At 39.4% G+C, this 16,933-nt stretch overlaps 1 protein-coding gene across 2 annotated transcripts; it reads right to left on the bottom strand.

Moving 5' to 3' along the window:
• Positions 1–1,281: 1,281 nt before the first annotated feature.
• Positions 1,282–6,190, bottom strand: lrrc18b (leucine rich repeat containing 18b). 2 transcript variants are annotated; one of them, XM_029279502.2, is made up of 3 exons: positions 6,014–6,190; positions 4,867–5,125; positions 1,282–3,136 (listed from the first exon to the last, which is right to left on the bottom strand). In XM_029279502.2, exons 2-3 carry the CDS (start codon positions 5,122–5,124, stop codon positions 2,693–2,695), a joined length of 702 nt encoding a protein of 233 aa, XP_029135335.1. In that variant the 5' UTR covers position 5,125; positions 6,014–6,190; the 3' UTR covers positions 1,282–2,692. The 2 variants fall into 2 exon arrangements, with proteins under 2 accessions (XP_029135335.1, XP_020500440.1); XM_020644784.3 differs by having other exon boundaries at positions 1,283–3,136; positions 4,867–5,128.
• Between the last annotated feature and the right edge of the window lie 10,743 nt (positions 6,191–16,933).

Genomic DNA, 16,933 nt, shown 5'->3' with positions numbered 1-16,933 from the left:
TCTCGATGTCATCACATCGCATCACATTGCATGGTATATAGTGGTATTTGGGTCAATATCTGTTAATCTGTTGCAGCTGCATCAGGGCCCCATGGATGTAAACAAAAAAAACTAAAAAGGTATTTTGTATTTTATTTGAATAGTACAAAAAGTACCTCAAAATGTCAACATTAAAGGGACCTTTATCTCCCCACAATGGGTTGTTGTGGTCCTTGTTTCATTTCCTGTAACAAAGTCCAAGTGCCCTCCATCTTAACCAATAAAAGAGCCAAGGCCAGCCAATCAGAATTCATTTTATTTGTGGCCACATTGCTCTGCCTCTACAGCAGTTCTGTTTCAGTCATTTTACCTGCTTGTGGGTGTTTGGGCGATTGACGTATAAGAGTAGGAGTGTGTTTGTGGGTGTGGATGTGTGGGTTAGGGTGTGGTGGGGTTGGGGGTTGGAGGGTTGTGGACACACTGAGGAGAAAATCAGGGAGAAACAAAAAGGCAGCACGTGTCGTTATATATGTGTGTGCATGTGTGTGCATTGATTTTCAATAGCACTGACAGTGCCCAGGCATGTGTGGAGCGTTGCCCAAAGAGCATTAGACTGTTCAGCTGTGACGGACCTCCAGCTTCTGCTGCACACGGCTACACCAAACCATGATCAACCCCGAGAAAAATACCTCAAAATAAACAGGTTGTACAGGTCATCTTTCTTGATTATGTGGTCGATGGTGTGTCGGTGTTAATAGCTCCTGCTGTAAGAATAGATTTCAAGAGAGCCACTGTTGCAATAATGAGGAACAGAAGCAAAAAAACTCAATTACATTGACAATGTGCAGCATTAACCGCTGGAACTTACAGTCACAGATGACATTTTTTCTTCGATTTAAATGGTTGAGTTATCAATCCATTACGATGGATTTTAGGTAAATTCAGAAAACGTAATAGTGCTATCATCGAGGCTGTTGATGTCTCGTTTCTTTTTCTAAAACATTGCTCTGTCTCTTATTACTGCTGAGTCAATACCAAGCAGTTCTCCTCTTAATGAGTCGATCTGCAGAGATCTAAATCCAGTCAACTCAGCACCCTGCAGCTCAGCCAAGTGGTAAAAAAACGGGGTGGTGCGAGCCTCTGCGGTTATTTGCTGTGTCACATTGTATTGACTGTTTGTATCAGGTGGGACCAGGAGACGCGGTGTGAAAGACCATACATTTATTAATGTAATGTTATAAGATTAGAATGAACATGACATAGTTACAGCTGCAATGCTATTGTCTTTGTTGTCTTTGAAAAAAAGTTGGGAGAACCAATGATAATCTATAGGCTATACAATGTGGATGTAGCCTCATTGTTTTTTTGAAAAGGACTCCTGAAGCCTGATGATGCCGATCACCATATTGGGAACAATGTCTCACCTCATGTTGGTCAACCTAACAACATGAGGTGGAGCTGAGGCGGGCCCTTAAGCTTCCTGTCAGCCAAACATATTAACCACACATATCCTTCATCAAATCAAAACAGAGGTGTTATCAAAAAAATTCACACCCCCCATTACAGTGTGTGTCGATAAAGACATGAAGACGGCCTGATTTTTTGTTGGATCACAGTTTAATTGTATGTTTACTCATCAGATAAATCTTTTTTTTTTTCATTTTACCAATTAAAATAAATCTAATCAAGTAATTCAACATGAAAATTATTTTTCCCACCAATAGGTACATTCATATATGTGAAAGAAAATAGTGGTAATAAGACGATTTATTATTCATCACTGCTTAAAAAAAACAACTTTTCCAATCAAATCACATCAGCATTTGTCATAGTACTGGAAATGTAATGACAGAATACTAACTAAAATCAATGTTGCATAGTCAGAGCTTGTTTAAAGATCCACAGTAAATGACAGATAGTTGCTGTTTGACTGAATGATGGAAGTCAGTGAGCATTAATGGAAGTCTTTGCTGCCCTCTATAGGCGAAAGCAATTGTTAAACGTCCAGAATGAAAAAAAGGATTTTCAGTACATTTTAACACAGCGTAGTTACAACCTGCATGTGTGTCCCAGTGAAATGGAATTATATATTATAACCCTGTCCACAGTGAGTTCTCCTGAGCTGATTCAGGGGAGGGGGGGGGCAGTGCTCAGGAAGTGAACTGGAACCTCTCCAGCAACCAGACCAGTTTCCAGACAGGGTCTGCACTGGGACTTGAACCCAAGACTCTCAACTGAACTCCCTACAGACTTAGAGCTGCCTATCAAACATCTTAAAGAGGAAATCACTTAAGAGAAACTACAGGTTGGGCACTGTCACCACTGGAAATGTAGTGTTTTTTATCGGAAACTGTATTGTGTATTTTGTTTGAAGTCTTAGATGCCCTGTAAGTTATAATGTGGACAAACAGGAAAATACCAATGAAAAATAATGAGTTCACAAGCTGAATAACACTCCAATTAATACCAGTTACTGAGTTAATATACATTTAATTTAGAAGTTTTATAACACCGGTTCCTACTGGTTTCACAAGGTAGCCTAAAGTCTTCTGACATCAGCAGCTAAAACGACTTTAGAGTAAAAAGTTCAGAAAACAGTGTTATCTTGCAATTCTTTCGCTTGAAATTATGGAGTATTTATTAATCGTTTTAATGTAAATGCAATGAATATTTTGTGTTCTTCACATAGAGATTGAGCTCTACTTGTTTCCATTCAAGTCAGGACCACTTTTGGTTCAGGCTCATCCCTTTCCACGTCCTCTAGCATCCTCCTCTCGGTATGGAACTTATTGAGGCAGTCCTCACAAAGGAAGCTCTCCTTCACCATGCACATTCTCTCGGTGTTCATGGAATCCTGGCTGTCTGTTTTCTCAGTGAGGAAGGGGTTTCTGTCTAGGTTGACCCTCTCCAGATTTGTCAGCCTGGACAGGCAGCCAGGGAAGCGGGTGAATCTGTTGTCCGAGAGGCCAATGTGACGGAGCTCTTTTAATCCTGCGAGGGAGGCAGGGAGGGCGTCCAGCAGGTTGAGCCCCAGGTTGAGTGTGCGGAGCTTCACCAGGAAGCCGAGCTCATTGGGGAGGCTCGTCAGACGGTTGTTACACAGGTTCAAAATCAGGAGGCTCTGCAGACGACCGATTGTCACAGGGAGCGCCTCCAGCTGCAGAAAAAAAACAGTAACACATTCAGTAATGCAAAGCATGATGCCTTGCAACATTCAGTCCTTATATTTTTAAATTACAATAATTTCTTGATAACTTTCTTGATACTTTATTGCTCTTATTTTTCTGTCTATATTAGGCTTTTGGGCACATTCATACTTGGCATGAAAACAAGTGTAAGACACCTTGGCATCCAACTAGAGACTTTGTAATTACAAAGGCATTGTGGTTACTAGATTACAAATAAAACATTGCATCACATTGCAAACATTTGTTTTCCAAAACCCACTGTGCAAACCTCTACTGTGGCTGCAGCATGTAACAGACAATAGGCACACTGTGTCATTCCATGGATATATTAGGAATTCATGACACAAGGCCAAAACAATATTTCTCCCACACACTACCTTGCATTTGGCAAGTGGGAGATGCTTTTTAAAAAAAAAAAGTAAAATGGGGATTCAGGGATACCGTTGGACCTTAAAAACCCTGCTGCCCTCTAGAGGGCTTTTCCAGCTCTGCATACATAATACAGCAACCAGAAAATCTGAAATGTATCCGTGGATATGCTATCACAGGACACAAAAGGAACCCAGTGAGTCAATCTATGTACACTAAAATGGTTACCGTGGAAATGTATGGAACAAAGTCAAACGAAGTGTGCAAAGGAAAGTACAACCTGCAAATGAAACCATATTCATAAAAGAAATGCATGGTATCCAAAAGTGTGAACATAATCTTAAATGAATGAATCTACATCATAAGAAACAAACTTACACAGATCATGAAATGTGTTACTAAACAAGGGTTAACCTTCAATACCATTAGAGCCTTCACTTCCCACAGTGCAATTTGATACCCAAAGTGGATGCATGGTAAACACTCACAAGCTTAATGAGGTCTAGGTCATGGTTTCAGTTTTCTGAAGGGACAGACTTGATGATGTTAAAGGGACTTTTAAAAGACTTTTTTTATTTTATTTTTTTTATACAAAAGCTATTTATAGCTCAATGGTTCCACGATAGCGTTACAGGTTAAATTAGTGGGATCATGTTTTAATAAAAGGACATATTATAAATCCTTTTCTACCTTTTCAAACAGTCCCCTGTGGACTAAATAAAACATCTGTGCTGTGCTTTGGTCAAAGTATAACATGAATCAAGCACCAGAGGAGGTTTGTGACCCTGTATAAACAGCTCTCTCAAAATGCTCCGTTTTCGTGTGTGTCTCTTTAAATTCAATGAGCCCCCCTTGAGTTTTTCCGGTCGCCATAAAATAAAAATGGCGGACCTGTGTAAAAGTTTTGCTCTAGGCTGGGTGTGGAGTCCATGGATGGAGATAGCAAAAGGGGAGGATTTTTTTTTTTTTTTTTTACCAGATTCCCCTTGTGATGTCACAAGGAGAGCAAATTTGAAACAGAGCAATGTTCTCTGTGTTGTAAGACTTATGCAGACCACAAACAAAGGACTGAATGGACTTATTTCACATTTTGTGGATCAGTAGACACTCAGGTTACCCAAATATATGTTTAGAACATTGTAAAAGTGGATTTTTTATAATATGTCCCCTTTAAAATCCTGATAATTACAGCATGAAAAAAAGTCAATAAGGTTTCAGGATAAGGATCGTATTGTGATTTGAAGCACTACAGTAACATTTTTAACAGTCACTCAATAAAGAAACTTCTAAAGTCACACAAACCAGAATATGTCCAGTGATAACCTCTTACATAGTTGCTGTGCAGATCCAGAACTTGGATTCTGATGAAATTGTCAGTGAAGTCCGGGACTTTTCTGATGAAGTTCCTGCTCAGGTTCAGCTCGTCCATCTCAAACAGCTTCTGGATACACGTAGGCACCGTGCTGATCTCCTTAAAACTCAGGTCCAGACTACGTTTGCCATCCATTGCCAGCTTCACGCAGTCCTGTGCCATTTTCAACGTGATAGTCTTACTTTTAGTCTGTGTGGCTTTCTTTCCCTTGGCCATGCTGCTGCAGAGAGAGAGATGGGACACAGATGTGATCTGTAGTTAAAAGCTGTAGTCAGTGATACACTGTGACAGAGGAGCTGACAGTGGGAGCCATGTAAGAGATTATGTTACCCAACACAGCTCAGCTCCCTGCAGATAACATATCTGTTACATTATCGCACATGACTGACAAAGTATGGCAGAGCAAATTAACTCATCATTTCAATCCCCTTTTTAATAAGTGCCCTAAGAGTTTATAATCTGAGTACAGACAGAACAACAATTAATGAGGAAATCACAGAGCAATTCTCCTGTGCTTTACAGTAACTCGTCCAGAAGATGATTGTATCTAAAAGAGAAGTGCGACTTTTTGATCCAGTAGATGTCGCCCTTGAGCACCAACATGAAACCAAAACAAAACTGCTGTTCGGCGACACCTCCACTATTCTGACGCCTCCGCTCTCTTCCAGCGACACACCAAACTGCCCTTGGCCTCGAGCTGCAATTGTCTGTTTTCTGCATTGTTGTGTTAGCAGGCTAATGTTAGCACACTTTAGTTAGCTTGTAGCTTCACATTGCACATAAATTGACAAATTTTATACACAAGGGAATGAGCCGGCCGGCCGTCCCGTCCATGTAAACACGATTTTAATATGGTTCAGACAACAACACAGCCAGCAGGATTTGCACTTCTCACTCACTGTAGACAGTCATGACTCAGAGAGACACTTGAATTCTGCTATGTATATGTAAAAGGTCGCTCATTCTGCCTCTAATGAATGTTGCGATTCTTACGGCATTAGATCACATGAGTAGAAGTATTTATGAAAGCAAGTTAAAGTAAATCTTTACTTGTTTCAAACATAAGCACACAATACGTTCTCTACTAAAAACAATGATTTCCTACCTGCATTAACAATCCACTCCCTTTAATCCGGCACAGGGAGGAAAATGGAAAGACACTAAATGAGATACAAAATCTAATCTGAAAGTAAACTCTGTATCAAGAGAATTCCATAAAAAGTACTACATGTGTAGATTTGTAGAAAGAAAGAGCCGACATGTTGCGCAGTGTTTTTTTTTCTGTCAGACAGACTCACTTGGCCAGACATGGGATTTGTTTTCGTCTGTTCCCAGGCAACTGCTGTCTGCTGTCAGTAAACTTTATGACTGTGAGCAGCTACAGCAGCACAGTTTGTTCTTTTACCGGGTCTGTATTTGGAAGAAATTTAAATAATAAAAAAAAAAGACAGCAACTGTTTCCAGGAGCATTCTGCTCAAACAAAAACTACAACGATGTCAATGTTATTGACTTAATGTTTGTAAGGTAACAGGGATGTAACAACATGACAGAAAATGACAGAAAATGACAGAATGACTTTTACTGAAGAGACTTTTACAAGTTAAATACAGTGGGATTTGTACCGTGGTTACATGTATTCATATTGTAGTTATTGGCTTATGATTAACTCCCTCAAAATAAATAACCAACTTTGTACTTTGTGACTGGATATGAATTGTCCTTCATAAATCTGTGTCTTGTTGATTTTCTAATATAAAATGTATTGGAAGAAGAAGAAAAAAACTACAAAGCAGGCTTTTCCTTACATTATGCCTGACAAATAAAACACTTGAATGTATTTTCATAATTACATTACTCATCCAAAAAGTCACCTCAACTTAATTTAACTACAATAATTTCAATATCTTCCTGAGACCCAGCAATTCATTTTGTCCACTGTGGGGTACATCATGTTTCTATCTGTCTCATAGTGGTTTGTCCCATTGACTTTCCCAGTTCATTCTTGGACATTAAATGTTTGACGCTTAAGACCAATGAAATCCTGTTACTCACAACAGTCAAATGTCTAATGAATAAAAGTGAAGAGTGAAATGTTCATACAACAAAAAAAAAAGACATCAACAGTTATTTTTTATTATGTGGTATTGTTATTTCCTGAGTGTTTACAGTGATATTTATGTGTTTAAACTCAGCTGGGGTGGCAGTAGCTCAGGCTGTAGGGACTTGGTCCGGTTTAAGTCCCGGTGTGGACACAAGTCTGGAAATTGGTCAGGAACTAGAGAGCTGCCAATTCACCTCCTGTACACTGCCAAGGTGCCCTTGAGCAAGGCACTGAACACCCCCACCAGCTCAGGATCGCTCGATGAGGGCAGCCACCCTCACGCTGACATCTCTCCATTAGTGCATGTCCATATGATCCTGTTTGTGTATGTGTGTGGATTTCAGCCACACACATACAGTGGAACAATTGAATTTCCCCTCGCAGGATTGATAAAACAGATCTTCTTCTTCTTCTTTAAATGCTACCCACTTTAGAACATTGAAGTCCCATTGTACACTATATAGTGGACGAGTTGTTAAGTTTTAAATTAATTAATTAATAATATTTTTTTCTTTGCAAGTTAATTTCATTTGTTAATATTTAACTTCATTTCCCCCTGGGTCTCAGGAGAATATTTATTTATAGTGATTAATTAAACTGCTGAATCAGCGGTTAAGAAACATTCCCTTTTTTCCAATACAAACACATTACAATAATAACAATAATAAAGTTATTACGTCAAAAGAAATTGGTAAAAATAATTTCAGAGTACATGTGTACTGACTCTTGCTGTGTTTATAAATAGTTTACAGTCTGAGCCTTTTTCCAAACTTTGATATGATACATCAGTAACAGAGCCGCTGAACTCTTAAACACCCCCCCCCCCCCCACATACACACACAACCACATTAACTTGCTCACATGCATTGCATGCAGACTTCTGTCATATCATATTCTTCAGACGTTAGTCAGCTGTGACCTGTCTAAATTTATCTGGTAGGATTTCATATGCTCCTTCAATTAAAGTTAATGCCATGTAGTACCTCATATCATGCAGCAGGTGGGGCTGTCTGTGTACAAACTGTAGTATCAAGACACTCGGTCTTAAATCAGTACATAACCCAGTCAGACACTCCTTCAAAGTTCAATCATCTCTGTTATGAGGGGTGAAAATAAATAAATGTTGTGATTTATAAATAATATGATATTGATTTTAAACAGTTTAACAGTGCCAAAAGTAACAAGGCTCGGGTCAGAGACTGATGATGTCTTATATAGTTAGGTTATGCTGCTCTTGTTATCAGTTTGTATTCAAACTGAAACATTTAACAGAATGTTTCAAGGATTACCAGGAAGTTTTGGCAGACACGTGTTTTCAAGCTCAAACTAGCACTTACTGCAACTCCCCTTAAATAGTTTGTACCACTGTTTGCATTTGGTGAATGCAGTCTCATCATATTACTCTCTTCTTCATTCTTTTGTCAGAGCTGCAAACATTAGATTTTGTTAAAAATATTCAAAACATCATTTGCCTTTTAACTGTCTTGGTCATTTTGTTCAATCAATATCAGACACTTCCAGCTATGAAGAGGATTAGACGGTCAGCTGACAAAAATAACTGGTCACTCTGTCCTGCCAAACACATAGTTAAGAATTTTTAGGAAACTGCATATGACATCCTTGTGAGGAAATACTTCTTAGGTTATATACTAATTAGGTAGTATGCAAATATGAATTTTGGTCAATCATCATTAAAAACCTGTTTGTTATGTGAAAGTCTGCAGTAAACCTGGGGCGGCAGCAGTTCAGTCTGCAGGGACTTTGGTTGGGAACCGCAGGGTCGCCGGTTAAAGTTCTGTTGCGGACCAAAGCTAGAATTTGGTCTGGTAGCTGAAATGTTGCCGGTTCACTTGCCCTTGAGCAAGGCACGAACCCAGCACAATGATCGATCACAGTGGGAAGCCCCCTCACTCTGATCTCTCCGTTAGTTAATGTCCATGATCCTGTTTGTGCATGTGTGTGTATTTAAGCCTGTGTGTGTGTAACATTTATCAACAACAGAGTGTAAAATGTAATTTCCTCTCATGGGATTAATAAAGTCTTCTTCTTCTTAAACAACCTAATCAGGCTAATTATCAAACTACATTATTAAGAGGATATTATGTGCATGTAAATACGAGACATGCACAATGATAAATATAATCCCTTCTTAGAAAGATGATATTCTGCTTGAGTTATGGGATACATTCTACTCTACAGCCGTTAGTAGCAGCTATATAGACAAAAGAAAAGTAGCCATAGAATGCTGTTTCCTGTGATGTTAAGTTACAGACAAACCCAACAGCATTTACTTCTTTGCTACTTCTCCCCCTTTTGGTTGCTGTTGGATTTCATCTTTATTTATGTATTTGTAATCTCCTGAAACAGCAGGCGACAGTATGATGTGCTCGATTATGAGCCAGAGTCACTTCCCAGCAGTGTGGGATACAGGTCAGGAGATAAGCAGGTCACACTGGAGGAAATGGGGCTGACCTAAATGACTGAGGTAGTGTATACGGGAGTTCACATTACTGCTCCTGATGAGTGTATATGTGTTTTATGAATATGGACATACATTAAGAAGAGAAACATATTTCTACAAAGTGTTTTGTCTCTAACCTTTTTTTTAAAATTTATTTCTATCGTTTTTTCCTCACAAAACATTTAGTTGAACATAATGCTGTCTATTCGTCTACAGTTTACATTAAAGTGTAACAAGCCACATATAAAGTAAGCTAAAACTAATTTAACTAGCAAGTTAACATTCATTTTATATATTCATTTAGTTTTTAGGGTTAGCTAGCCTTGCTTACAGGAAATAGTTTAACCAGGGAAAGCTACTGCAGCTTAACAGCTAGAAAGTAGTGCAGAGTTAGCTATTTTTGGCTAGCAAGCTAAAAATGGCAACTGGAGCTGTCTGTTTTTTGATCAATGAAATAATTATTTTTGTTAGACACCTTTTGCACTTTGATAGTTTATTGTGTTCAATGGTTTCTTTTATCTGTCTGAGAGGCTTAAAGTCGGCTTGTAGACTGTGACGTAACACTCAGAGCATGTACACTCCATTTTATTTTTGGTCTAGCTTCAATATAAATCGCACTCACGTAATTTAAATCATTAAGTGATGTTTACTGTACATTTGGAAGGATTTTATAATACCAACATCTGTAGATGTACAACTAACAATTTAAATGTGTGACAGGTAAAAAAAAAGGTTGTTTTTAATTGATTTAGTTTTAGGGGGGGGAGTCCATGTCCAAATAAATAAAAGCTAATATTCAAGTTGATACACGTGTAATGATGAAGACAGACTCTTTACTAACGTCATATATGTCTTCATTCTTATTTGTCTTTTACTGACCTGCCAGCAAGGATTTCCTTTCTTTCTCTCCACATATCCGTCCTTCCTGTCTTCTTTCAGAGCTGCTTGAAAGCATTTGGAAGCGCATTTCCTGCTGGTCACTTCAGTGTTTATTGCTCCACTTTTCAGAAAATGTGTGCTCAAACAGATTAGGGGCGGCTGTGGCTCAGTTGGTAGAGTTGGGCGTCTCGCAACCAGTAGGGGGGAGTTCAAACCCCAGCTCCTGCAGCCACAGCCCGATGTTTCCTTGGGCAAGATACTTAACCCCAAGTTGCTCCCGCTGCTTTGTAGGCAGCGTTTGAATCTGTGTGAATGGGACTTATTTTTACTTCTGATGGTCTCACTACATACAGTAGCAACCTCTGCCATCAGTGTGGGAATTAGTGTGAATTGGTAGGTGTGACCTGGGGTGTAAAAGCTTTGAGTAGTCACCAGACTAGAAAAGTGCTATACAAGCTCAAGTCCATTTAACATTGTTTAGAGATTTTCCCTTCATGACATCACAAAGGGCAGTAATCCCTCCCCAAGATGGATGACTTGCTTGGTGCAAGAAAGTCCAGGCCTTAACCTCTTCTAGAGGGGCGTGGTCCAACACAGCTCATTTGCATTTAAAGCTACAGACACAGAAACGGTGCAGGGCTGAAATAGAGGGGTGTAAAGGAATGCTAAAATACAGAATTGGATTGGATTTTTGGAGGAAACTTCACAGACATATTTTGGGGGGATCTGAGACTTATATACTGGTTGAAAATGAGTATAATATGTGACCTTTAAAGGGGCCACGCTGACAGGCATCTCCTGTGGCTAATATATCTACTATTGACAAGTACCTCATACAACCCCACTTGAAAAATACAGAACTGTCCCTCTGACAAGTTATTGTCATTCTGAAAGATAGGCTTAAATTATTAACATCTAGAGCATCTTAAATAGGCAGCTGCATGGAAAACATCTGTGTGTCTGTGTGCAGGTTATTTGCACCAAGGCAAAAGATAGAGCTTCCATTCAGGTCATATCTGGCAGTCTCTCAATGACCTCATACTGGATGTCTTTTCCAAAAACAGGTCGACATGGTAAAGGACTATTTATATCTTATTAAGAACCACTCTTCTCCAGAGTGAATATAGTTCAATAGCACTATAAACATGACCAGGAGTGCTCCAACCATTTTTTATCTACTGATGGTGCGGAGCTCAAACACAGTCTGATCACGCGGCTAGGGCTCTTTTTCTTGTGCACTGCTTCTTGCAAACAGCATCCTAAGGAAGAACAAACTGGAGACTATCTTCTGCTGCTCCTTAGAACAATGTTTAAACATTTTAAAACATTGGGCATGTCCCAGGTGTAGAAAAGGGATCAACTGCTATAAGATGTGTTTCATACTTATAAATCATTAGATACACCAAAGGAAACAGGAATCATGCACATTTATCCCTCTCAGCATTAGAAACATGGACACAGGGATGCTGAGTTACGGCTCCAGAATTTGTCTCAAAGACTTTATGACGTTTTTCCCAGAACGCTCCAGCACATTTGTCATCTTCATGAACTATTGTTAAAGTCCTACAGTCCATAACAAGAGTAAAGCTGCATTTGTGCAGTGATGAGTGATGGCTTGTTGGACATGTTTGGGAAAGCTGGCACCATGAGGACAGACTCATGAATGTGTTTATCTAAGCTCTGAATGGATGTGGCTTTCCTTCCCTCTAACTATGTCAATGTTGTGTCGCCTCGACTTTCAAGGCTGCAAGTTTAAAGGCCTCCTTTCCTCTTGGTAAATCTTTGTCAACGTTTTATTCAGGACAGATTTACATTCACTTGACATTATTCACCATGCTTTTAAGAAAGTGTTTTGGGGGGGAGAAGTCAATTAATCATGGAGTGGTTGTTTGTACATTATGACTGTAATGACTGGGTCTGGATTACTTTGTTGGCATTGTGTACAGAAATGTATATGCCTAAATTACAGGACGTAAATTGATCAGTCATCCTGGTCCTAATTTATTTGCACAAGACCACCAAAGGAAATTTATTTAGGAAGCCTTGTGAGCCTTTGTCAAAACAAATGACTATGAACGTCATTGGTTCCAATTCATCAGTGTTCTTCTTAGGGCGTTCTTTCGCTCAAATTAGCACAATTATTTAGAACCATGCCCAGCCTGATTGCTCCCCCCTCCCCTCTCCAACGCTGGTCTTCGTTCACATTAGTACCATCGTTCTGTACCCGAGTACACTTGTGTATGTGCACATTCTTATACAGCAGGTGGTGGTATGCACATATTTGGTTTGCAAATCCACCAAAAAGCGTAAAGAAGAAGAAGCAACCATGGCAATCACTCGCAGACTGAATCCTGTGGATGTTTTTGCTATTTCTGAGACGCCAACAACTCTTCCTAATTCAACATTTATCGTGCAGCTCAGAGGACAAAACGGACGCGTGCTGCACGAACATAACAGTTTAGAATTACGTCATATAGAGGTCCACTTCCTTGTTTGAGCACGGTTGTGTTCACATCTCCTTCAGATTGCACTAGAGTTCACGTGAATTGCGCCCAAGACCACCTCTTGGGCGGACTCGGGAAAAGTACCAGAGTACGGTATGTTCGTGTTTTCACTGATCAAATGAACCAGACTTTGCGGTCAAGCCTACTCAGATCTGAGCCTGAGTCCCTATAGTGAAACCACCCTTAGTTAGATTAAAAAACAAATGTTGAAACTACCTGAAGCACTGAGCTGTTTTGAATTGTTTCACTGAATAGTCATCATCCCAGTAGACTCCTAACTTTTTAAAGTCAAAGATTTTGAGCTGTGGTCAGTCTATTCATGTGCATTTCTTGAAGCCATAATCACTGCTTGTAGAGGTTGAGCTCAAACCAACAGAGTTTTACTGTACATCAACACAGCAAGAAACCTTTTGGTTGTTTTGCATGTTTTAAGGTCTCTGGTATATAACAGTTATCCATCCATCATACAGCAGCAGCAATCTCATCTTGGTAGTAGCCTGTAACCAAACACATCACTCTTCAAAGATACTGCATTAAGAAGGAAAGTAAGTAAACACATCATTGTTCATACTGTCTAAAGTTCAGTGGTCCTTCCAGTCTGTTGCTAGTTCAAGTTGTTCAAGCGGACACAAATAGCCCTTAAAGTGCCACAGTATCATATGGTTGGTAGCCTCTGATTACTTTACTTTACTTTACTTACTTGGCTTTAAAGGAGCGATAAGAAACACAGAGAAGCAATCCAGTTCCGTTGAATAAGGGAAACAATGTCTACTTGTGCCATTGGATTTCAAAATAAGAACACAAAAAAACTAGACCACCAATGTTATAGAATACCGTCGTCTAACATGCCCTGTGAAGCAAAGCGCAGACATTTATGGTTGTAAGCCATTGAACTAACAGACCTGACTGACGCAGACTGTTCGTGCTACATGGCTGCAGCACAACCCTAACAGGCAATTATTAGCCTACATTAGAGCATTAATTAAATGCAACAATTCTTATTGGGGCACCAGTGACCGAGTGGTAGGTTTGCTCGCCCAATGTACGCCCAAACTACAATGTAGTTTTTGAGGCGGACAGCCCGGGTTCAGATCCAACCTGAGGCTCCTCTCCCCGTCTGTCGTTCCACACTCTCTCTGTCCCTGTTTCCCAACTCTGTCCATAAATGTCCTATCTCTACAATTACGGCATAAAAAGTCAGAAATACATCTTAAAAACATAGATTCGCCTATGTCTGCTGTAATTGTCAGTTTCTATTTCTATTTAACAGAGTTAGACTACTGTGTGTGAGTCATTTCCTAAAAACTTAACCAGGAACAAAGACCATATCCTATATACATTGCATCTGTTGAACTTTAATTAAATGTAACAGTGCCTACATGTATTGTCCCTGAAAAATAAACTGACAACTATATAAATAGATACATGAATAAATCAAAATAATATTCACATATGTGATTCATAGAGAGAAAACGGTATTAGCCCTACAGTTAAACAATGATATAATAGGCGTATTACTAAAAGTAATATAACCAGATAGATAGTAGTAGCAGCAGCAGTATTTACACGATTTACATTATTCTAATATATATTGAACAATTAAATAACTGAGTTTTGTGTACAAACCCAAAATGGTCTACCCTTAATCCATCATTTACAGCTTTCTTTACTGTTAACAATATTAAAAGTCATGGTGGAATGATGTCATCATTTTGGTAACCTAAAGCCTGAGTAAAGCTGTTTCTCATTAGTTCTGCTTACACGGCAGGTCCATACAACAGCAGAGTGTCTCAGAGTGTTGAGAGATGACAGTCGCCTGTGCTGCAGACTAATAAACCTCAAACTGAAATCCTCAGCAGTTACAGTGTGTCTGTCAAACAAATTCTAGAGCGGCACAAGTAACAGTACGAGGCTGTTGGGTACAAAACTAAAAGAGCAGCTACAATCATCCAACTCTTATTTTATTTTTTAACCAACTGTGAGGAGCTTTAACTGGTTTTAAAAAAAAAGGCTGATTCCTCGACCTACAAAAACAAACAAGACCATCAGATGTAAGATGATTTGTGTGATAGTTAGTGTATTTATAATGATTGCCATCAGGTAAACATTTACAAAGTAGACATTTACAGCATGCTGACAAGAAAGGCCTTTGCTTACAATTCTGATGGAAACAAAATCACATTGAGTGAATCGTTTTGTTATTATGAGGAAGTACCCTAGGAAGAGTTTTTATCTCAGACAGGACTAACACATGTCCAAGACAAGATTCACAGAGGGCTGAGTTGAAATGCTGAGTTTGAAGGTATCGCCAAAAAAATCAACACAAACCAAAAGTTTCTCACAGTAGCTTTTGGAACAGGCAGATATTAACAGTTATTTCTGTGATTCTGTGTATTATATCCAGTGGCAGAGAGAAAAGGTAAACCTCTTTTATTTGTTTTGGGTTTTTTTTTTCCTGTTTTTCCTTTAAAGGTCACATACAGTACTAGCCTTCTTTTCAACAAGTTTAAAAAAGTCAAGAGCTCCCCAGAACATGTCTGTGAAGTTTCTCTGATCCTGTATTTGATCATGTCTATAAACCCCTCTATTTCAGCCCTGCTCAGAACAGGCTGTTTCTGTGTCTGTAGCTTTAAAGTGAGCTGTGTTTGACCACGCCCCTCTCTGGAAGGGGATGTTTACAGTAAGTAGACAGACTCAGAGGGCAGAACAAACACCTAGCTGTGGGGGTGTCACCCACCTGGGGGAGGGGTTACCTTTGTGATGTCACAAAGGGAAATCTCCAAATGGTTGGGGGGTAGACAGGGTAGGGACACATATTAGTGTTCGAAAAACATGGTAAAGTGTATTTTGCATAATGACCTATAACGACTTTAAAAACAAGTGCTGTACCATAAAGTTTGTGACCATGGGGCACATTTTTTTAAACTCGCTTGTCTATGAGGAAACAGAGAAATGTGGGTAAAGTTCACAGATGAAGTATGAAAAACAAAACAGTCTGAAACTATTTTGATTGGGAGGCCTATGGGTTGCATCCAAGTGGGTCTGGCTGAAGACCTTAACTGTGTGGTTTGTGCAGACTTGACCTTAGAGTGGTGCTTATACAGTACTTACAGAATAGGCCAAGGAGGAAGTGGTCAATATTCCAACTTGGACTTAACATTCATTGTTGGACGTTTGATATACGTTTCTTGTAGGACATGAGCCTTACATAATCTCTAGTGATTCCTATTTACCAAAGTCTATCATTAAATCCTTTTTTTTTGTCTTCAGGCGAGTGTAGCTATGCATTACTTTAACCACACAGGACATGTTAGACTGTGTTTACTATGCATTGTTTTTCTATGGACGGAGATGGAGACAGAACAAGCACAGACAAACTCAAGGAATTCAGCTCTAACAATAGGTTGTGTTTGGCTGGTTTACTGGTGACATCACTTGTTTCTTTTTAAGGGAGTGTCTGTAGAGCCTGCTGTTTTGTGCTCAGACAGGAAATGAGCGCCATGGTGTTTGAGAAAGCCTTTATTCACCCCCTTCCCTTAAAATATGGATTTTTTTCAACCTTTCTCTCCTCTTCTTGACTCGCCCTTTATACTCCCTTTTCAGCAATACGACCCACTTCAAAAACGTAAACTGTATTTACCTAACAGATCACATTTTATTACTAATGAACCACTTCCCCCAAACCATCTCAGTCCTCTACAGATCTGCGTCTTTATGTTCAAGTTTTCTTCGTGGGTGAGACATTTTCATTCGACCTCTGGGGTTTCTTTTGTGCCATGCACACACTGAGCTTCCTCTCTCTTTTCCCTTCCAAAATAATTGGGAGGTAGTAAGTAAACTAAACATAACATTTAAATCTCCCCCTCTCTTATTACAACGCCTCCACCACCTCAAGAGTAGCTGACACCCATCCCGGCTGCTAACAGCTGCGCCCCTCTCATGTCTCCACTTTACGACAACATGGAGGGGAATTATGATTATACGCTGGGGAATCCAGGTTTAGGTTACAGTAAAGATATTATTTCATGTGATGATTAACATTGACAGCATTAGAGCTTGGAGATCACTTTTGTTGAAAC

This window comes from Labrus bergylta, chromosome 21, assembly GCF_963930695.1.
Source record: "Labrus bergylta chromosome 21, fLabBer1.1, whole genome shotgun sequence".
Classification (NCBI taxonomy): Eukaryota; Metazoa; Chordata; class Actinopteri; order Labriformes; family Labridae; genus Labrus; species Labrus bergylta.
Note: the sequence above shows the minus strand (reverse complement) of the source record. Positions and strands in the feature narration are given on the sequence as shown.